Raw genomic sequence first — 23,945 nt, 5'->3', positions numbered from 1 at the left:
CTGGACCATAGTAAATACTCAGTAATATTCTTATTATCATTTTGACAGAAAAATTTCTTAAGATGCTTCACAATTTGGTATTGTAATTATTAAACCAAGGCATAGCCTAGACTTTATAGTTTAAAAAAAATAAATAAACTTGAAAAATTTCTTCAGTATTTAGGCTAAGCTCCAATGATAGAAGCCATAAAGGAAAACATTGAGAAATTTACCAATCAAAAATTAAAACAGGGGCTTCCCTGGTGGCGCAGTGGTTGAGAGTCCGCCTGCCGATGCAGGGGACACGGGTTCGCGCCCCAGTCCAGGAAGATCCCACATACTGCGGAGCGGCTGGGCCCGTGAGCCATGGCCGCTGAGCCTGTGCTCCGCAATGGGAGAGGCCACAACAGTGAGAGGCCCGCGTACTGCCAAAAACAAACAAACAAACAAACAAACAAAAAAACAATTGTGTTGAAGAAAATGTTCAACAAAATTAAAATCTAAACGAACTCTTTAAAACATATATGCAACATATGTAACAAAGGACTAATACTCTTAACAAGTAAAATAAAAAACAAACTCTTATGAATGGCTTTATAAAAACAAGAAATGTACAAAAGAAAAAACAGTTGCCCAAGGATGAACAAATAAAAAATGTTGAAACTAACTAGAAATCCAAGAAAGGCAAATTAAAACAACTATGAGATACTATTTAAAAAACAATTTTGTTGATTTTTAAAATAATGATATACAGTATTTTATCTGCATATCCAGAATTCAAAAGCTCTAAAAACTGCCTTTTATACTCATTTGGCAGCAAAAGGTAACCTGACCTGGACATGCTGGCAGACCAGTGCTAACTGACGTGAAGTGGTCCTTTTTTTGTGCCTCTTAGTGAGAATCACATAGTTTGGACTGCTTAAATACTCATGGCTTTAATTATAAGGTGCTTTTTCAGACTCTGCTTGAGGTGTTTTGGAACAGAATGCATTTGCCTCGTGTTATCCTTCTAAAATCAGAAAAATTGTGAATTTCAAAACCTCTCTGTCCCAAAAAGTTTTGGATGAGGAATTATGGACCTGTATTTAATTTGATGGTACAGAGAAACAAAGTCAATTTATAAACTCCCAGTGAAGTTATAAATTGGTTCTCTTTTGTGAGTGGATGGCAACAACTTGGATATAAATATAGATATACATTTATCAAAAGCCATAAAAGGGTACATGCCCTTTAATCTGAAATTTTACCTCTAGGAATTTATCATAACTAAATTACTGGGAAAATGATGAAAGATTTAGGCTTTAGTAAGTCCAACACAGATGATATATAACTGGAAAGTCCCAAATGTTCAATAATAGAAGATTGGTGAGATTACACAGGCTCTGGCCACACCCCACACCACTGCTGTCCACTTTAAAAGTGATATTTTGCAGTAACACTCATTCATGTTGAAGATGCCCTTGATATTTTGTTAGGTAGAAATACTAGGCTGTAAAAATAATATGCACTATATGATCTAGTGTCTTTAAAAATTATACACACACACACACACATCTCTGGATAGCAGGATTGCAGGTGATTCTAATTTTCTTTTATAACTGCTTTTCTATGGTGAAAATGTGTTACTACTTATAAAAATAAAACTTTTAAGTGTCATTTAAACATATTACTTAGAGCATGTCAATATATCTTACTTAGATTTCAAGTTATATATGTATTATTAATGTATATGAGGAAAACTAGAATATTCTTCATATTTATAGGAGTTAATAATTATAAAGGCTTAGTGTATTTGGAAACAGTATCATAACACAAAGCCTGGTTTTCAAATAACATGTTTTTGCTTAAAGTAGCTTTTATTGTATTGTTGATATTTTAACGTGTATTTATTAAAATTTGCTGTGGAGAATTGAAAATATGAACCATATTGTCAAGGAAAGTGTGTTTAGAATTTTAGACTTTATACAAAAATATACCCAAAGAGTTTATTGGCGATATTCAAATTCTGACCCATGGAGAGAGAAAAGCAAGCTAACCATCTCGAATAGTGGGGTGTCAATTGAGAATGTATAATGTCTTTGTTTCAGTCATCAGAAACAATTTGCTATTCTCAGAAATATATTTTGAAAATAGGATCTTCATCCTGAAATGCTCCTTTTAACAATACAAATAAATGAGAAAACTGTACGCTCTTTCAGGAAAGCGATTTGCCTTCTGTATTACCTTGAGTGGTGATAACATAACGTGCCATTCTACTGCTTGGCGTGGGATAAACAGCTAGACCCAGCAGTACATCTGCAGAGAAGAGAGTTCTGTGTTTTAAGTGCCAATTTTCAAGTCAGTGCTTCTTATAGTCCCTACAATATGCATTTGAAATTTGGTGCTGACTCTGAATGCTTTATTCCACTTTAGTAGACTATTTCTGCAATCCACAAACAATTAAATTTTATTACTTTTTATTAGAAATAGTGTTATCTGTTACTTACTGAAAGAAATAACTCTTTATTTTTCAGAGCTTCCATATGGCTGGGAAAAAATCGATGATCCCATATATGGCACTTATTATGTTGAGTAAGTCTCTAAGTTTGATATTAACTTGTTATTAATGTGTTGTGAAATTGTGTTAGTATTTCATTTATTGAGCTTGTGTGGCTAACAGTCCCTTTATTCCTTTGTCGTCTTACTTTGAAGTACCCACGAAGACTCTAGCAGCACTAGCTAGCTGTCTCTTGCTCTCCAGCTGGCTAATTTGTCATTCCTTTCCTTTGACTCATGATTCTAAAACACCAGTTGGAAAAATGTGTTTTACACTGTCCCCTAAATGAGTGATAATTAAAGACATCAAAGTAAATGCCCTTCATTTTGCAATCAGAATGTTGGGAGCTGACTAGTTGTGTAAAAGAGATACTCTATTAAACCAGATTTCAGAGTCAATTAAATGAAGCAACCATACTTTCCAGTTGAGGGATGAAATAAAATTAAGATTTTTTTTTTTCTCTTTTAAGGCCTCATTTTAAATCAAGAGTATTTTTTTTGTAGATTGGACTTTTATGTTATCTATTGGAGGTTTCATTACCTTACTGTATGTATCTTAGCATAATATGAGTTACCCCTCTATGCATCCTTTTATTCAGGATAAAGCCCCTATTAGGGATTCAGTCATATACACATTTTTTTCTTAGGAAAATCAAATAATATTCATAATTTTCAAAAGTTAAATACGTGACTTACTTTTCCAGAACCCCTCTTCTGATAGAGAAATTTTTATTTTTTATCTATTGTGTCATGTTGTTAATGTTATTTGGGTGAATAACAAAACCAGATACCCAAGAAATGCAGAGGCTGAAAAACTGAAGATGTTCTCACTCTCCATCAAGATCTAACTCTGTTTTCTCCAATCATATTCTGTTTAGCAATAATAATCTAGATGGTAGAGGATGACAGACTAATGGCATTATTGCTAAATTATTTTTGTAGTAAACTGTTCAAATTGTTATTGAGCTTTTACGAAGTGTCAGGCCCTTCTCTGTACTGGAGAGGTGCTGATGAGGACGACCTGTGTGCTCCCTGCCCTTGGGCATCTCCTTCATGAACACTTGTCTTGAATAGTTTGACCCACCATCTTCATTTGGAAAAGCCCCAATTTTGGCACCACAGTCAGTCATTTCCAGTGAAGGTGAATTCACTTCCTTTGCCAAACGCAATTTTCTAACATAGTATCTAATTCTCTAACATCGTGTAGATGCTCAGTAGATGCAAAAATTAAGATATGTACATGGAGGTATCACTAATTGCAAAAATAAAGGGAAATCACTTGTAAATAGTTATAAGGCTCCTATTCCTACTACATTGCTCATCAATTAAAATACACATATATTTTAATAATAATAATGTAGCTGCAGCTCCTGGTTAAATTTATCAACATTAAAGATTTTCAATAAGTGCTACCTTCTCTTAATTTGTTGAATTAGACTGTCCCTTGCCTAAACCTATTATATCTGAAATCCAAGATATTTCCATGTAAGGAAAGAGAATGGAGGTATGTGACATACCAGATCTCATCTTTAATACACTCTCTTGCAGAATTCATTGAACAAGATTCTTCTCCTAAGTTGAGATATTGGCAAACTCCATAAAGAGCCAGATAACAAATATTTTAGGGGGCCAAATGGCCTCTGTCACAACTGTTCAGCTCTGCTGTTGTAGCTTGAAAGCAACCATAGGTGACACTTAAATGAATGGGTGTAGTATGTTCCAGTAAAACTGTGTTAACAGAAACAGGCAGGTGGCCAAATTTGGCATGCAGAACATGGTTTGCTGACCCTTTGCCCTATTCGAAATCTTCAGATTCTTCTTCCATGTCCTCAGCTGCTTTCCAATGTGAGAAACAGTATTTAAGTCAAACCTTCTTTCTCTGTCTAACTGTCACAGAGGTGAGAGACCCACATGACCGAAAGCAATGCTTCCTACCTTCTTGATCATTGAGGCGTGTGTTCTTCAAGTAAAGATCTGCTGCTGGTAGTTAATTATTGAATTGGACATTAGCTATAAGCCTAAAAGAAAATGGTCCTCATTACATTACATTTCACATGGTTTGCTTTGTACTTGTTTTTGCTTAAATTACATTTCTTTCTACATTTCTTCACTTCATTTTTCATGTATCATCACCATAGTAAGAAAATTATTTGTAATTTAGTCAGTTATATCTTATATAATTAGATCAGACTAACATATTTAATAGTTTTAGTTTTCAGGTGATTGTGAGGTCTTAGATACAGGTCATAGTGAGTCAAATAGTTTAACTTCCTTCAGACTACATCCAGTTCTACTATTTGTCATGGCTTTTTCCCCATTACATGATTCCATAAGGTATACCAATAGCAACAGTTAGGTGTGTGTGTATATCAGACCAATCAAAAAATTGAGACAGATAATCCAAACCTCCAGATAATTTTAAGTAGAACTCTATGCCAATATTTCTTAGAAATGTCTTTTGGAAGAAAATAATTAAAATACCTCAACTTGTAAACATTATATGTTTACATTACATAGTGGGTTCTCTGTAGAGCTATCATTTTTGGTGTTTAATTACATACCCAATTACACAATTAGAGATCTGGTTACAAAATACGAAAAACATTCCACCTTCCTACCAAGTGGCAAAAAAGCCTGTGCAGGGACACTGGAAGTCTAACTTAGCAGTCAGTTACTCTTCACACAGACCAGCAACTGGGAGAGGAAGTTGTGGGGTGGGCTCTCTATCATCAGCAGGGCACGTCAGGTTGAAATCAGCCTTGTGTCTCTGGCACAGTTGCACACACACTCATTCCTGCCAGCCTCAGACAAGCAGGTAGGATTTCAGCAGTCAATAGCAGGAAAGTGTCTGTACAACTTGAAACTGGAAAACCTGGATGGAATCATTCTTGACCACTATTTATTGGTGACTTTACTGTGCCATAATTCTGTCCTGGCCAAATGCAATTTTAAGGTTATAGGTTTAATATATTTAAAACTTAGAAAAATTATCATCATAACCATATAAGTATCATGTCATCAAAAGAGTTAACATCTGCTGAGGGTTCAGTATGTGCCATGAAGCGGACTAAGAGCTCAACAGTTTTTAAGCACATTTTAATCCTCTCTAGAGTGTAATGAGGTAAACTGTCTTAAGTTGACAGATGGGGGAACTCTGGCTGAAGAAGTTGAGTAACTTACCCAGCTTCACACATTATTGAGAGGAATGGGCCCAGGCACTGTGACTGCAGAGCCCAGGCTCCAAAGTCTTCCTCAAAATGCATCCCATAAATGTAGTGTTCATAATCCTCACATGATGGTCTGACCAGGCTTCTGGGACTCGTCACTGGAGAAGAATAAGGGGTCCCCAGAGAACAGCTCCTCCCTGGCTGCACTCTAGTAGTGTCACAGGAGGGTTCCGACAGTGGGAGCCGTGCTGTGCACAGCCCCATCAGGCTGGCTTCTAACTCACTCATTCTGAGCCACCAGCTCCATTACCCATGCCTTGAGAGTGGCCCTGGACACCACAGCCCCCAAGAGTAAGACTAGCAAGTCCTGAATGAAAAGGAGTCTATACTATGTGGGTCTCAATGTAGGGACGTTGCCCCTCGTTTGGAGCTATAGAGACAGCCACGCGGGTCTTTATTTTAGAGAACAGTGAGCCATACTCAACATCTTTCCTTATTTCATCTGAAGACAGGACAGACAGACCACATTTCTGCTCAATGTAGATGCAGAAAGAGGTTAGCTCTAGTTTTCCTGACACTAAATCCTTGATAGTACAGCACTTAGCAATGTATTACAAAGTCCTAAAGTTGCTAACTAGAAATGTAACTGTCACTGTTCATAAAGAAAGGGAAGTTTCTTTAATGAAAAAAGTGCAAAATGTAGAGTTGAACAGCTGTGACTTTTGTACAAATGTGTCTTTCTCTCCTCTTTAGTGAAATTATGTCTGCTGGGTTACATTTTGGTTTCAATGGCAGTTATACAATTTGCTTAACTAGCTAGCCCAGAAGACACAATTTCCTGGGACAGCTTTCATGCAAAGCTGCCTTTGCTGGCACAGACAGAGAAGCAAACCATACAACTACCGTGAAAATAATAGTGGAGACTGACAGATGTGATTTTCATGTAAAGGTTTTACAAGTTTTCATGTGATATCACACATCTGCTACTATGAAATGTTACTTGTGTGCAGTTCCAGAAAGTATGAAAGATACTGTATAATATCTCCAATATAACATTAAATGTGAAAGGAAAATTGCATTCGTTTCATGGTTAATGATGAGTATTTGTCATGATGTAGCAAGTTGGAAAGTGGTTAGAGAGGATTTTAACTCAGTTGCATATCTTAAGAATGTTTCTCTCCTTCATGCCTTTGAGTAGTTTTCTAAATATTCTAAGAAAATGCTTACTAACTTCAGAATTTTTGAAAAGTCAGCATAAATGTAAAACACTTCCAATTAGAAATCAACATAAAAGAATACCTTTTGAAATCTTGCTTGTTCTTAGAGAATCTTTTTTTCTATATTGAAAGTTAATTTTTCAAACTTTCAACGTTTTCTTCAATCTTCAAAAACTAGCATACTGTTTTGCTGCTTTTAAACAGCTATTTAACAAAGAAATCCTTTCCCCAGCTTAACAGATTTGTGTAATAGAACACTGAAGTGCACTGCTGATGAATTTGCTCGGTGATGTTCTAATCTAAAGTGAGCTCTAAATTTTGTCAGTAGCATTTGGTCATGTCAATTATTATCACTTAGTGGCCAAGAGTATGGGCTGCAGCGTTTCACAGTATGCCAGCCCTGCAGCTTCCTAGCTGTGAGACCTTGAGTAGACAGATTATGGAGAAGGAGGAAGTGGAGGAGGATGAAGACCAGAGAGAAAGGAGAAAGGAGAGAGGGGAGGGGAGAGGAAGAACTTTTATTGTGCACCTACTATGTGCCCAGCAGTATTCTAAGTGCTTTACATATACTAACTCATTTAATCCTCACAAAGCAAAACAAAACAAAACAAAAAAAACAACAACCAAAACTATGAAGTCTGTGTTATTATCCCCATTTTATAGATAAGGAAACTGAGACACAGATATTTTTACAAGTACTAAATAAAGCCAGAATATGAATCTAGGCAGTCTCATCACACAGCTGGTGTTTAGCACTTAACACAGGTATGTAGGAAGTGCTCAACAAATATTAGTTAGTTGTATTTTATCATATGTATCCCAGTGACATAGATAAGGACTCTCCTTCTGGCACTACTTGCTTTGCCAGTTCTTTCACGGTAAAATACGCCCCAACAGTGAACAATTCTAAGGGAAATTATTTGATCTGTAAGAAACATATAACTTAATCTCACGGTTAGAGTGTGCCACATTGAATTTTAAAAATAGCATTTATTGTAATTCCATAAGCCAACTGAAAATGATGAAGCAAGGACCGCAGAGTGTGGTGTTTCCATGGCTTCCAGAGGGGTTGAGGTTTCAGGGTAATTCCCAGAGAAGATATTTTTGTTGTAATTATCTCTGGTACGTGCCATCTTATACAGTTGGGGAGTTGTGATGATAATAATAACGATAGTGATGTTTGAGGCACTATTTTAACTTTCAGCTACTTTCACGTCCATTGTCCCAGATGATGATCACAGCGTTTACAAATGAGGGAACCAAATCTCTGAGGAGTTAAGTGAGTTCTCAATGGGCATATGGCTAGTAAGGTTGCAGCTGTCTGATGCATGTAGAGCTGAGAAAGACCTTTTAGTAGAGTAGCTATGTTTTTACACTATTATAAGCTGTTTAATTTATAAAGTATTTCTCATATTTGTTAAACAAGTATAAATCGGTTACTGAAAGGAATAAGGACATTGAAATAAATGTGGAGTATTCTATTTCTAACCAAACGACAATTGGTTCTTTTTGGCTAAGTCATTACACTTACCTTTTTACCTCCCCCTGGCTGACCGAGGCCAAGGTCATAGTATGTGGCATCCCTCCTTTCAGCCTGGAGAAGACAAGCAGTCAAGCTTCATTGTGAGGGATCTCCTAGCTCAACATACGTGCTCTTTACACTGTGGTAGCATTTCTGATTGCTTGTAATTGGTAGTTCTTATTTACCCACTCTGTACTACCCACTTGTATTATATAAAGTTCAACTGGCTGTTGATCTACTTTCTTAATACTACAGTTCAACCACAGATCAGTGGAAAAGCTTATGACTTCCTTTTATGCTTTATGTCAGGGTCCCTCAAATATTTTTAAATTATGAGTCTTTCAAATCAAAGTGAAGTCTCATGTCCAATCTCCCTTCTCACCACTACCATCCAGTCAAGATCTGGATACATGCCCCTCATCAAGCCCTTACATGAGATTAGAGAGCATTTTTCATGCTGTAAGATATTTCCCCATTGCTGATTCATTTTAATATGATCAACATTTATCTTGTATACCAGTTACCTTGTCTTCCCCTGAAGGTCTTTTCAACTAAAGGTAAGAAAACTTGACTCTGTAGTTGAGTACACTTTTGTTAGCAACTGCTTATTCATAAACTACCTTATTTAGCAGATTTTCTGTTTCCAAATAAAAACTGTTTTAGTCACCCAGAAGTTTAAATAGGTTTAATTGCAAGTGGACTTTTACAAATAACGATAATTTATGCACTTTGACATCAGACTTCCATGTTTTTTTTTTTTATTTTTACAATACTAATAAATCATTTTTTGTCTTGAAGTCAATAATAAAAGACAAAAGAATTATTACTCCAGCATCATCTTTCCTTTGAGAATGTGTTTGTGAAGAAAGGTGATGCAATGTAAACACTAATTTTTTTTTTTTTTTTGGTTTGTTTGTCTTTAAACCTTTTTTATCAATCTAGCAAATTAAATTGGGCTCTTAGTTAGGCACTTCTGGAGAGGTTAAGCACAGGCAAACAGCACAGGAGCACAACGGGTAGCACAGAGCAGGGGAACTCGGTGGTAGAGGCAGCAATGTCCCTGAGCCCTCATCATCGCGAGGAGAGATGGCAGGAATGGTCAGAACTGGAAACACCATTTTGTATACTCCCAAGGAAGGACCATGCTCCCTCCTTCTACTCCATCTTTTTTATAGGACCATGAGAGCTCGAGACTGGCCATGTGAAGGCAGGGAGGTCAGACTGCACTTAGACAATGTTGTTCAAGGGACTTTCAGACAGCCTGTTGAGAGGGATATGAACAGGTGAATGTGGGGAGTGTCATTTCTGCACCGAGAGGTCCTAGGATGCTGTCGGAAGTGCTGTCCCTCCTGCTGGAGGAGGGGACCACCTATTTCTATTCCGTGTAGCTCATTGCTTGGCAACGCAGAGAAAGCTGCCACCGTCTTTCACTGGAGAATTCTGTTTGGCTCTTGCCAAGGCAATGTTATAATAAGAAGTAGATCACTGTCATCATTCTACAATTTGTGAAATAGCTTTTTCGGTTATTAATCTCTCTCTGGATTAAACATGCTAGGTTTCTTGTGAGTGAACTGCAAATTGTCCCATGCTGCCACTCTGTATCACCACATACTTTGGAGTCATATCTTAGACCGAGACTAAGTTCTGAAGTGAACACATGAAGTGAAAAGTTGGTTAGAGTCAAAATTACCCTAAAAATCCCTCAGGATCATGTCGTGTTGGAGACTAGCATGCTCAAACAAAATGGCTGGGTTTTCCTTTAGTGCTGGAAATGGATTCTTTCTGGAATTAAAGGGTTTGGCTGGCATTTATGTCTTTCCGATCTTTAATATATACAGAACTAGAATCACATGCGGCTCAGAGAGATGCTATCAGAAGGATGAAGAAATTTAGTCAAACAGAGGAAGCAGTAGAGGGATGTCATTCTTTGGCACATTATTATGAATAAAACAGAAGATTGTCACCTTTAAGAGGTAAAATGTAATTCCCTCCTGCCCCACATGAGAACTATAATTTCATCTTTTTTAATATGCAAATAATGTTTTTCAAAATTGTTTTTGTGTCACAGACCATAATGTTAGTAATAGTTTCTCCTTTTTTGTATTCATGGTTTTGAATTTACAAAATTCAAAATTACGCTTAACCTCGCTGGCTTTTATCTGTTAAATGAGTGGTTTGGATGAGGTGATTGCTAAGGTCTCTTCTAGTTCAAGGAATATCCACTGCACCTTGTGTTAACAAGGATAAATTTGGCCAGTTTCCTGTGTTATTCTTTTTTTTTTTTTTTTGGCTTTTCATCTGTTCTCTTTTTTTTTAATTTTATTTTATTTTTTTATACAGCAGGTACTTATTAGTCATCAATTTTATACACATCAGTGTATACACGTCAATCCCAATCGCCCAATTCATCACACCACCACCACCACCCCCTGTGGCTTTCCACCTTGGTGTCCATACGTTTGTTCTCTACATCTGTGTCTCAATTTCTGCCCTGCAAACCAGTTCATCTGTACCATTTTTCTACGTTCCACATATATGCGTTAATATATGATATTTGTTTTTCTCAGAGTGACTTACTTCACTCTGTATGACAGTCTCTAGATCCATCCATGTTTCAACAAGTGACCTAATTTTGTTCCTTTTTGTCACTGAGTAATATTCCATTGTATATATGTACCACATGTTTCTTATCCATTCGTCTGTTGATGAGCATTTAGGTTGCTTCCATGACCTGACTATTGTAAATAGTGCTGCAATGAACATTGGGGTGCATGTGTCTTTTTGAATTATGGTTTTCTCTGGGTATATGCCCAGTAGTGAGATTGCTGGATCACATGGTAATTCTACTTTTAGTTTTTTAAGGAACCTCCATACTGTTCTCCATAGTGGCTGTATCAATTTACATTCCCATCAACAGTGCAAGAGGGTTCCCTTTTCTCCACACCCTCTCCAGCATTCGTTGTTTGTAGATTTTCTGATGTTGCCCATTCTAACTGGTGTGAGGTGATACCTCATTGTAGGTTTGATTTGCATTTCTCTAATAATTAGTGATGTTGAGCAGCTTTTCATGTGCTTCTTGGCCATCTGTGTCTTCTTTGGAGAAATGTCTATTTACGTCTTCTGCCCATTTTTGGATTGGGTTGTTTCTTTCCTTAATATTGAGCTGCATGAGCTGTTTATATATTTTGGAGATTAATCCTTTGTCCGTTGATTTGTTTGCAAACATTTTCTCCCATTCTGAGGGTTGTCTTTTTGTCTTGTTTGTGATTTCCTTTGCTGTGCAAAAGCTTTTAAGTTTCATTAGGTCCTATTTGTTTATTTTTGTTTTTATTTCCATTACTCTAAAAGGTGGATCAAAAAAGATCTTGCTGTGATTTATGTCAAAGAGTGTTCTTCCTATATTTTCCTCTAAGAATTTTATAGTGTCCGGTCCTACATTGAGGTCTCGAATACATTTTGAGTTTATTTTTGTATATGATGTTAAGGAGTGTTCTAATATCATTCTTTTACATGTAGCTCTCCAGTTTTCCCAGCACCACTTGTTGAAGAGACTGTCTTTTCTCCATTGTATATCCTTGCCTTCTTTGTCATAAATTAGTTGACCATAGGTATGTGGGTTTACCTCTGGGTTTTCTATCTTGTTCCATTGACCTATTTTTCTGTTTTTGTGCCAGTACCATATTGTCTTGATTACTGTAGCTTTGTAGTATAGTCTGAAGCCAGGGAGTCTGATTCCTCCAGCTCAGTTTTTTTCCCTCAAGACTGCTTTGGCTATTCGGGGTCTTTTTTGTCTCCATACAAATTTTAAGATTTTTTATTCTAGTTCCATAAAAAATGTCATTGGTAATTTGATAGGGATTGCATTGAATCTGTAGATTGCTTTGGATAGTATAGTCATTTTCACAATATTGAATGTTCAAATCCAAGAACATGGTATATTTCTCCATCTGTTCGTATCATTTTTAATTTCTTTCATCAGTGTCGTATAGTTTTCTGCATACAGGGCTTTTGTCTCCCTAGGTAGGTTTATTCCTAGGTATTTTATTCTTTTTGTTGCCATGGTAAATGGGAGTGTTTCCTTAATTTCTCTTTCAGATTTTTCATCATTAGTGTATAGGAATGCAAGAGATTTCTGTGCATTAAGTTTGTATCCTGCAACTTTACCAAATTCATTGATTACCTCTAGTAGTTTTCTGATGGCATCTTTAGGATTCTCTATGTATAGTATCAGGTCATCTGCAAACAGTGACAGTTTTATTTCTTCTTTTCCAATTTGTATTCCTTTTATGTCTTTTTCTTCTCTGATTGCCGTGGCTAGGACTTCCAAAACTATGTTGAGTAATAGTGGTGAGAGTGGACATCCTTGTCTTGTTCCTGATCTTAGAGGAAATGCTTTCAGTTTTTCCCCGTTGAGAATGACGTTTGCTGTGGGTTTGCTGTATATGGCCTTTATTATGTTGAGGTAGGTTCCCTCTATGCCCACTTTCTGGAGAGTTTTTATCATAAATGGCTGTTGAATTTTGTCAAAAGCTTTTTCTGCATCTATTGAGATGATCATATGGTTTTTATTCTTCAGTTTGTTAATATGGTGTATCACATTGATTGATTTGCATATATTGAAGAATCCTTGCATCCCTGAGATAAATCCCACTTGATCATAGTGTATGATTCTTTTAATGTGTTGTTGGATTCTGTTTCCTAGTATCTTGTTGAGGATTTTTACATCTATATTCATCAGTGATATTGGTCAATAATTTTCTTTTTTTGTAGTATCTTTGTCTGTTTTGTTATCAGGGTGATGGTGGCCTCATAGAATGAGTTAGGGAGTGTTCCTTCCTCTGCAGTTTTTTGGAAGACTTTGAGAAGGATAAGTGTTAGCTCTTCTCTAAATGTTTGATAGTATTTACCTGTGAAGCCATCTGGTCCTGGACTTTTTTTTGTTGGAAGATTTTTAATCACAGTTTCTATTTCATTCCTTGTGATTGGTCTGTTCATATTTTCTATTTCTTCCTGGTTCAGTCTTGGATGGTTATAACTTTCTAAGAATTTGTCTATTTCTTCCAGGATGTCTATTTTATTGGCATTGAGTTGCTGGTAGTAGTCTCTTAGGATGCTTTGTATTTCTGTGGTGTCTGTTGTAACTTATCCTTTTTCATTTCTAACTTTATGGATTTGAGTTATCTTCCTCTTTTTCTTGATGAGTCTTGTTAATGGTTTATCAATTTTGTTTATCTCCTCAAAGAACCAGCTTTTACTTTTATTGATCTTTGCTATTGTTTTCTTTGTTTGTATTTCATTTATTTCTGCTCTGATCTTTATGATTTCTTTCCTTCTGCTAACTTTGGGTTTTGTTTGTTCTTCATTCTCTAGTTACTTTAGGTGTAAGGTTAGATTGTTTATTTGAGATTTTTCTTATTTCTTGAGGTAGGCTTGTATAGCTATAAACTTCCCTCTTAGAACTGCTTTTGCTTCATCCCATAGGTTTTGGTTTGTTGTGTTTTCATTGTCATTTGTCTCTAGGTATTTTTTGATTGCCTCTTTGATTTCTCCAGTGATCTCTTGGTTATTTAGTAATGTAGTGTTTAGCCTCCACGTGTTTGTGTTTTTTACGTTTTTTTCCCTGTAATTCAGAAAATTAGAGAAATTAGAAAATCTCATTGCGTTGTGGTCAGAAAAGATGCTTGATATGATTTCAATTTTCTTAAATGTACTGAGGCTTGATTTGTGACCCAAGATGTCATCTATCCTGGAGAATGTTCCATGCGCACTTGAGAAGAAAGTGTAATCTGCTCTTTTTGGATAGAATGTCCTATAAATATCAATTAAATCTATCTGGTCTGTTGTGTCATTTAAAGCTTCTGTTTCTTTATTTATTTTCATTTTGGATGATCTGTCCATTGGTGTGAGTGAGATGTTAAAGTCCCTCACTATTATTTGTTACTGTCAATTTCCTCTTTTACAGCTGTTAGCAGTTCTCCTATGTTGGGTGCGTATATATTTATAATTGTTATATCTTCTTCTTGGATTGATTCTTCAATCATTATGTAGTGTCCTTGCTTGTCTCTTGTAACATTCTTTATTTTAAAGTCTATTTTATCTGGTATGAGTATAGCTACTCCAGCTTTCCTTTGATTTCCATTTGCATGGAATATCTTTTTCCATCCCCTCACTTTCAGTCTGTATGTGTCCCTAGGTCTGAAGTGGGTCTCTTGTAGACAGCATATATATGGGTCTTGTTTTTGTATCCATTCAGCAAGCCTGTGTCTTTTGGTTGGAGCATTTAATCCATTCATGTTTAAGGTAATTATTGATATGTATGTTCCTATGACCATTTCCTTAATTGTTTTGAGTTTGTTTTTGTAGGTCCTTTTCTTCTCTTGTGCTTCCCACGTAGAGAAGTTCTTTTACCTTTTGTTGTAGAACTGGTTTGGTGGTGCTGAATTCTCTTAGCTTTTGCTTGTCTGTAAAGCTTTTGATTTCTCTATCGAATCTGAATGAGATCCTTGCAGGGTAGATTAATCTTGGTTGTAGGTTCTTCCCTTTCATCACTTTAAGTATATCATGCCCCTCCCTTCTGGCTTGTAGAGTTTCTGCTGAGAAATCAGCTGTTAACCTTATGGGAGTTCCCTTGTATGTTTTTTGTTGTTTTTCCCTTGCTGCTTTCAATAATTTTTCTTTGTCTTTAATTTTTGCCATTTTCATTACTATGTGTCTCGGTGTGTTTCTCCTTGGGTTTATCCTGTATGGGACCCTCTGTGCTTCCTGGACTTGGGTGGCTATTTCCTTTCCCATGTTAGGGAAGTTTTCGACTATAATCTCTTCAAATATTTTCTCGGGTCCTTTCTCTCTCTCTTCTCCTTCATAATGTGAATGTTTTTGTGTTTAATGTTGTCCCGGAGACCTCTTAGGCTGTCTTCATTTCTTTTCATTCGTTTTTCTTTATTGTGTTCTGCAGCAGTGAATTCCACCATTCTGTCTTCCAGGTCACTTATCCATTCTTCTGCCTCACTTATTCTGCTATTGATTCCATCTAGTGTAGTGTTCATTTCAGTTATTGTATTGTTCATCTCTGTTTGTTTGTCCTTTAATTCTTCTAGGTCTTTGTTAAACATTTCTTGCATCTTCTCGATCTTTGACTCCATTCTTTTTCCGAGGTCCTGGATTATCTTCCCTATCATTATTCTGAATTATTTTTCTGGAAGTTTGCCTATCTCCACTTCATTTAGTTGTTTTTCTGGGGTTTTATCTTGTTCCTTCATCTGGTACATAGCCCTCTGCCTTTTCATCTTGTCTATCTTTCTGTGAATGTGGTTTTTCTTCCACAGGCTGCCGGATTGTCGTTATTCTTGCTTCTGCTGTCTGCCCTCTGGTGGATGAGACAATCTAAGAGGATTGTGCAGGTTTCCTAATAGGAGGGGCTGGTTGTGGGTAGAGCTGACTGTTGCTCTGGTGGGCAGAGCTCAGTAAAACTTTAATCCACTTGACTGCTGATGGGTGGGGCTGGGTTCCCTCCCAGTTGGTTGTTTGGCCTGAGGCAACCCAACACTGGAGCCTACCTGGGCTCTTTTGTGGGGCTAATGGCGGACTTTGGGAGGGCTCACACCAAGGAGTACTTCCAAGAACTTCTGCTGCCAGTGTCCTTGTCCCCACGGTGAGCCACAGCCACCCCCCGCCTCTGCAGGAGACCCTCCAACACTAGCAGGTAGGTCTGCTTCAGTCTCCCCTGGGGTCACTGCTCCTTCCCCTGGGTCCCAATGCACACACTACTTTGTGTGTGCCTTCCAAGAGTGGAGTCTGTTTCTCCCAGTCCTGTCGAAGTTCTACAATCAATTCCCACTAGGCTTCAAAGTCTGATTCTCTAGGAATTCCTCCTCTTGTTGCCAGACCGACAGGTTGGGAAGCCTGATGTGGGGCTCAGCACCTTCACTCCAGTGTGTGGACTTCTGTGGTATAAATGTTCTCCAGTCTGTGAGTCACCCAACCAGCAGTTATGGGATTAGATTTTGCTGTGATTGCACCCCTCCTACTGTTTCATTGTGGCTTCACCTTTGTTTTTGGATGTGTGGTATCTTTTTTGGTGAGTTCCAATGTCTTCCTGTCGTTGATTGTCCAGCAGCTGTTTGTGATTCTGGTGTTCTCACAAGAGGGAGTGAGAGCGTGTCCTTCTAGTCCGCCATCTTGGTTTAGGCTCCGGCAGCCATTTTCCTGTGTTAAATAAGCCTCGTTATTTTCTCATTATGCGTGCTGATCAAAGAGTACTTAAAATGTAAAAGCATTTTTTTTCCATTTCTACTTGTTATTTGGCTAGACAATAACATGTATTACCATTCTTTTATTTTATTTTAATGATTTTAACAATCCCATCATGTGAGCGTTGAAGAAAGAAGACTTCCAAAAATGGTAGATTATTTTAATAGAATCCCCTTACAAAGCTCTGACAGAAAATAGAAGTGTATTTGATATCTACAGATATGAGACTGATTATCATTAAATAAAAATTCAGAAAGATAAAGATAAGGTTATAAACAAAAAGTCAGGTAAGAACTATATTTGTATCACCGCTGTCAAAGCTGAATACATTTGAAAGGATACTGTTTTCCTTTTTTTATAGTACAAGATGACATTGTTAAACATTATTGATTACTAGTGTTTTAACAGATGACTTTAGATGAAATTATGTTATAATAGACAGCTAATTGTGTAATAAAAATGGACGGATCACACAGTTTTTATTATCAAATTTCATATGTTCAATCTAGCTAAGTAAGATGAACTTTTAAATTATCGAGAAAAAAATTATGTCCTGTGGCTGAGCTTAACTGGATCTACTATAGGCAAAAAGAGACTATTTGGTTTGATAAACCAATAAAATTAATTTTGCATTAATGTAGTCCAGAAGAAACTCCTCACCATTAGGTGTGTGGTTTCTGAAAGCTTATTAAGTACCATTTATTGAGTCTGTCGTAATGAAAAGAGCTTAGTTCAAATTTCCATTAAGCACAACATTCATATAGAAAGGTTGACAAAGTCCCCTCATTTTATTCTTACTTCACTTTCTCCAGTTTTAATTGGGCATCAAAAAACATATGAATATATTTTCAGATAGATAAAATGACAGGAATTATTATCTTTCTTTTTTCTGTAATATTACTTAGTAAGTTAGTTGGGGGCATTGACTTAATATGTAAATAGTTAATAGCTATCAGTCAACCCAGAAAAGTCATATTAATAGCTAACGTCTACTAAGTACTTGGTATGTATTAAGCATTTTACATAATTCATTTAGTCATTACCACAACACTGTACGTTAGTTACTATTATTCATGTTTTACAGACAGAGAAACTTAAAGAAGCCAGGCCATCAAGCTCGTAGGTGGTAGAAATAGAGTTGCAGCCCAGGACAGGAATTAAGAGACCTGATGCTGTCCATATTTAAGTTACACTTGACTCCCATACTCTCAGTACAACAAGATAATATTAAAATCTATACAGTGCTTGATCTTTAAACACTTTCACATATTTCTCTTCAAAACAGTCCTGTGAGGTGAATAGGATATTTACAGGTGAGGCGATTGCAGTTCAGAGATATTACTGGAACTTTACAAAGGTAGTGAGAGGTAGACTTAATCTTCAAATGTGGTTTAAACTTCAAACGCTGGTTTGATCTTAAAAATAAAAGAGAATGATAACTGAGACTCATTGTAAGTGGCTTTCACTCTGGTGAAGCCCAAGAGGTCCATGTGAGATTGAGGAAACCAGAGTGCAGGTGGCTCCCCTCACCTATGTTACTGCTTACGGCCTAATCCATTACCATTACCATTACCATTTACAGGTAACTCTTATGTGAGCGTCAAGGGGAGGGTCTTACCTGCACTCGAGGTTCCCCCTTGTTACCACATAAGGAATTTCTGTAAGTAATTGAGTAAGTACCATGTTTTCATTTCTTAGTGTATCACTGGACTTCAGCAGGACCTAACCTGTCCTTTTCAAGGTTTGAGACAAGACATACGTAGTTGTTATTATTGACTACCCCCATTCTCACTCACATACAACTCTAATCTTACTCATAAATATTAGTGCAGAATCTTATTATCATTATCATGATTGCCAGAGACAGTGGCCCATGTTCAATTTCCAGAGTTGGTAAGGGCAAAGTTCAAGAAAAGTAGAGTTAGGATTAGCCCTAAGTGAGGCTAAAAGGCAACCCTTGGAGGAGACTCTTCTAGACCCAGAGCCGGTCTCCTGGCTCCCCACCCATATTCTCATTATCGTTTCATTGCTCACTTTTTACAATATGCAAAACATACACACACATATGTGGTTTCTTATAAAACATATCCAGCCCCTATTTCTATGCACATCATCATTGGGTTCTTTAAAAAAAATCATTTAATAATCAAAATACTGTGCTATATTTTCACAGTTTTATCTTCCAAAAACCAGCATGTAATTTACAATGCTGTGAAAGTTTCCAGTTTCACAAATAACACTGATAATTGAGAATCACCTGGCTGAAGTAGTCACAGATTACTCAGATCTTCTCTGCAGATTCTAGGTATCCGGCAAAAGATCTTTTTCTCCCTAAGACTCATCAAAAGTACTTTTAATCTTGCTTTGTTTTCTAATTCTTCCTGCATTACTTTCTAACATATGAAAGGAATAGCTATGTGTTTTATTTTTCTCTGGTCTTAACAGTGTTAGAGACTCAGTAGTCAAGAATAATATTTTTTAAATCTTTTTCTCACTCTGAACATTAGACTTGGAAACATGGGGAGGTTTGCTATTATATAAAGTTGGAATTATCTTCCTGTCGTGTTGACTTTCAAAACCTCACAGTCTTGTTCCCAATCGTGTCCATATCCCCTCACTGGCACTCTTTCCCTGACTCCCTCCTTCCTGGATAATCCTAGACATTAGTGATGTCACCTTCGTGATTCCTCACTGTTCTGAGTGTCCTTGGTAATTCTCGTACTCACCTTGATGTCAGGCCCAAAGTATTCCTGTACCCATGGCTGTGTATGTCTAACATTATATATGAGTGATGTATATGCACAGGTTTTTGATACTGATTCATATTTTTTGGAGTTCATTAGACTTAGGCTATACTGTGACTTTACATTTTAACAACTCATACCTAAGTTATTAATAAATTGCAATCCAGTTCAACATACAGTATATTACAAGTCAGATTATTCTCACCCTTCCCAGCACATTGTAAGATCTAGTTCCCTGGGTAATGTGATTCTTCACAGTCAGAGAGCATCTTGTCCATCCTCATAACACCGGGTAAGTACAATAACCAGTACATTGGAGGTAACGACTAAATGATGCTGAAATGACTGAGAATTCTAGGGAGCACTGCAACTTTTCCTATGTGGTTAATATGGCAAAACTCATTCTGTAATCCCCCCAAGTTCAGGAATAAGGCACATCCTCCAGGATGGAGACTTTCCAAGTTATGGCCAGCCATTAGACTAAAGCCATAATGGAAGGAGGGAAACTTGAAACAAAACGAAACCTCATCCCATGGCTTGGAAATATCCTCCCCGTCTTGAAGTTCATCCTCTCCCCCATGCCTGCTGCTCTCATGGCACCACCCACATGCAAACATATGCATGTGTGTATTCATGAGCCCCATACTCTGGCTAAGCAGGATGGATATTCCCAAACACCTTTGAATCCACTACTCTCTTCCTAAAATGCCTCCTTCTCCATCTGGCAAAATACATCTATCCTCTTAGAATCTGCTTAAGTGTCACTTCCTTTGTGAAGCATCCCTGAACCATCAGACTAAGTTGTCTTTTCTTCTTTGGAGTCCCCACTTTGTGCATACAAATTTTCTGACTGCTTATAAAGTGACCAACTCAGCCCAATTTACCCAGGACAGTCCAGGTTTTAGAAAAGGACGTCCCGCACCCTGGGAAATGCTTTAGTCCTAGACAAACCTGGGGTGGTTAGTCATCCAACTTGTGTGCCTGCCCCATTGGAGTATGGGCCCCCTTGGTGAAGGGGTTGTGTTGTATTCATTTTCGTGTTCCCAGTGCCTAGCACACTGATACATTCATGAAAGTGTACATGAGACTTAAAGGACTAAAGCCAGTGAGTCAGGGTTGGCAGACACCAGTGGAAGAGAATTGATCTAGTCTTGTCTCTTAATACTGAAAGATGTTGAAATAGTGTAGTCTTTTAGTCTCCTTCTAGCTAAGCTCTATTCTCCAAGTTTATAACTCATTACTTTTGCTCAATCTCTTGTTACCTTTGATAACAATAACCTCCTCCTGCACCCTGCAATAAAATTTAAGAGAGGTGTTTTATGGGAGTGGGAAGGGATGGGTAAAAAACATTTTTACATGCATGCCTACTGGCTCTGAAATTTTAAAAAATGAGTCTACGTATCTTGCAGGTCCTGGGGGCTTCGCGGCATGATTGACAGCGCAGAGTGTCATTTCTGCTGAGAGTAAAATATCAAGTTTTCCAAGTAATTGGTAAACAGTAGTGGCTAAGTAATGAATCCCCCTTATACATAAGATACACATAAAATACACATTAGAAATCAATGCCAACTGAATAAATTGCCACTACTACTAGGGAAGGGAAGAGAGCTCATCTATCTGAAAATATATCCACATTCGGGAAGCTCTGCCTGGTGGGGAATGGAGGACAGACTCCTTAGCTGTGAGAGTGTCAGCACGAGTATAAAAATACTCTTCTCAGTTGGCCATGATTCCACCTCCCACCTGGACACTGTGTCCCCAGATCAGACACCCTCACGTCCAGAAAGAGCAAGAGAAAGGAACACGTGACTCAATCTTCCCACCCACATTCATAAAGCAAATTCACATTTCCCCCAGGTACAGTAGGGAATGATGAATGGACATTTATAGAAAGAAAATGATCACTTAAGTGTTAGAATGGGGAAGAAATCTTTCCAGAGGCAGGATTCAATTAGTCTGTTTTTAGAAAATGCTCCAAGTAAAATAGATTTAATTCTTCCATTTATCCAAAGCTCATTTTTAAAAAAATAAAGTATATTTAAAACATTAGTCTTTAATCTAGTACTTCTAAACTTTCTAGATTTTCAAAGCACTGTAAGGCATACATCATAGTATGGAAAGCCTATTTTATAGTTTTTTTTGTTTCTGTTTTATCTCCCCTGCTAGACTGTGTGTCTGATTGATCTTTGCCCCTACCTGCACCCACTACCAAAGTGCCTAGCAAAGACTGTTTGAGAAACAAATATCTGATGAATCACAGTAGCGTTTATTGACTACTTACATCCAGGCACTGGTCTTAAGTGATTTACTCATTTTAATTTATTTAATATGCACAACAGTTTTATGAGGTGGTCTTACTTTTATCCCAGCTTTATAGATGAAAAATTCTGAAGCACAGGGAGGGTAAATAATGTGCGAGAGATCGTATGCCTAGGATGTGGTGGGGCTTGGATGTGAGTGCCAGCAATGTGACTGCAGTGACCAAGCTCTTAACACAGTGTCCTGCCTTCTATCGAGAGGGTTGGCCCCAGAAGGTCCCTGTAGAGTTATTATCTTCTCTTAGTTTCTGAAGCAAGAGGAAGTTTTTATTCCATCTGTCTCAACTGGATAGTAGAGAAAACTTTATGAGGTCTTCTCAAAGCTTGTATTTAAATGAATAAAAATACAGACAGGGAGGGGGCAGTGTGTGTGTTTGGCTACCAGTGTAGCTACAGTTTAGGGGTTCAGATGCGAGGAAGCAACATACACTTTTCTGACCATCCGGGAGTATGGGAGTCAGAATTAGGGTCAAGCAAAACTATGGAATTCCAGGCAACCCAGAAATTCATACTGTGATTCCATTCAGGAATTATTCTCTCTTTAAAAAAAATATATGCTCCCAGTAAAATAGATTTTGGGAAGCCCCAAAAGGAGCAGGTTTGCATAGAAGGGATGACATACGGAGCTGCAACCCCAAACCCCAAGCCAACCTTCCCACACCCAGTGCTGAGTAGCTGCCTCCTGGCGCTCCCATATTTTGTCCCTAATGTAGTGCTTTGCCATTTGAGCACATTTCTGTTGTAACACAGACAGCAGATCCAAATCTTTCATCACCGAAGTGGGATGGCTTTTTCACTATCACGAGAAAGACTTGAAAGATTCTCTGTTTTGAAAGATTCCGTGGATCATTACCCAAATGCAGATTGGTTATAGCACATAAGTTGGCCCTAAGCTTCACCATAAGTTCTGTCACAACATGTATTTTATGGGAGAGTTAAACTGGAAAACAGCAAGATCTATGACCTTTCATGCATGCCCGTCTCCCTCCAGGCATTCACTCAACAAATATTTGTTGAGCACTGGCTACCTCATGCATTGGAGTCATTAGTGTAGCCACCTTGATCATCTTGGAAATATTTTACTCGTGGTGCAATCTCCACTTGAAAGTTGCTGTCTTCGTCTCTCACATTGAGCCAAAGATCCATTTCTAATCTGTCAGCTGAAGTCGAGACGATGTGATAGTGACCAGTGGGTACAAAAGGTGTCATTTGTGACTGTGCACTAAAAGTGCCCCTCTCCAAAAACCCAGGAGAAGCCAGGTGGAGAGTTAACAAGCTGGAATATGGAGGGAGCGCTGGTAGTGAGGGTCAGATGATGGCCTTCATCACCCAGCAGACCTGTCCTGTGCGTACTGATGGGCTCGGGATGTACGACTTTCCCCGTTTCTTCCATTGCTTCCCCACGGTGAAGGAGGTGGCAGTCACACAGGACTTTGAGCTGGGACTACCTTTGGCAGCATATCATCCATCAGCTGCAAAGATTTCCTTCCCTCTGTTGCATGTCTCACCCTTTTGTTGGCACGTGTCCTCTCTTCTAGAGCAAAAGAGCATTTCCTAGTATTCCCCAGGGCCCTACACAGAAAAAAAAGACTTCCAGTTGAATAAGGCAAGAAAGTCCTTATTCAACTACCTTCTCACACCTTCTCAGCTTCTAACTTAGGGGACTGCAACCCTCGCTGCACTATAGAGTTATCTGGGAAGCTTTTTTTAAAAAAATGTCAATGCTTGTACCCCATTTGGAGATTGTGGCTCAGTTGAGTTAGGGTGGGCCTGAGTCCTCTCTGTTTTTGTTTGCTTTTTAAGTCCTTCAGGTTCATCCAGAGCTACAAAGTACTGCCACATACGAACTTATCTTAAGTTTCCATTCCATTCCATAATGAAAAGGGGAGGTAGGAGTTAAGCTACAAATGAGTGACTGTACTGGCAAAGAGAGAAGGTGATGGAATGTCATCCTTGAATATCCTGTTCCCTTTGCCATTCCCACATGGAAGGATCTCATATCAGTAGTCTTTCTTTTTTGTAAAAGGAAATGGGGTTGTTGGGATCTACCCTCCTCAGAATATGTCTCTTACCCGCTTAGCTCTTAACACCTAAAAATTCTATTACTAAAATATGATAATAAACTAGATTGAACTAAAGAATAAGAACTCTTGGTAGCTTCCCAGGCTCCTGTTCAGTACAGAGCTGGATGAACTAGCTAATAATTCTCTCAC

General features: G+C 37.8%; 1 protein-coding gene across 2 annotated transcripts in view; it reads left to right on the top strand.

Annotated features, from left to right (window-relative positions):
* Positions 1 to 23,945, top strand: part of MAGI2 (membrane associated guanylate kinase, WW and PDZ domain containing 2) — a 1,334,711-nt gene that overhangs the window by 991,188 nt on the left and 319,578 nt on the right. For both annotated transcript variants that reach the window (XM_065884282.1, XM_065884281.1), the window contains exon 7: positions 2,493 to 2,550. In XM_065884282.1, coding sequence (XP_065740354.1) covers positions 2,493 to 2,550 — 58 coding nt within the window. The remainder of the gene's footprint in view (positions 1 to 2,492; positions 2,551 to 23,945) is intronic.

Source organism: Phocoena phocoena, chromosome 9 (genome assembly GCF_963924675.1).
Source record: "Phocoena phocoena chromosome 9, mPhoPho1.1, whole genome shotgun sequence".
NCBI lineage: Eukaryota > Metazoa > Chordata > Mammalia > Artiodactyla > Phocoenidae > Phocoena > Phocoena phocoena.
The sequence above is the reverse complement of the archived record's forward strand: the minus strand, read 5'-3'. Positions and strand labels throughout refer to the sequence as shown.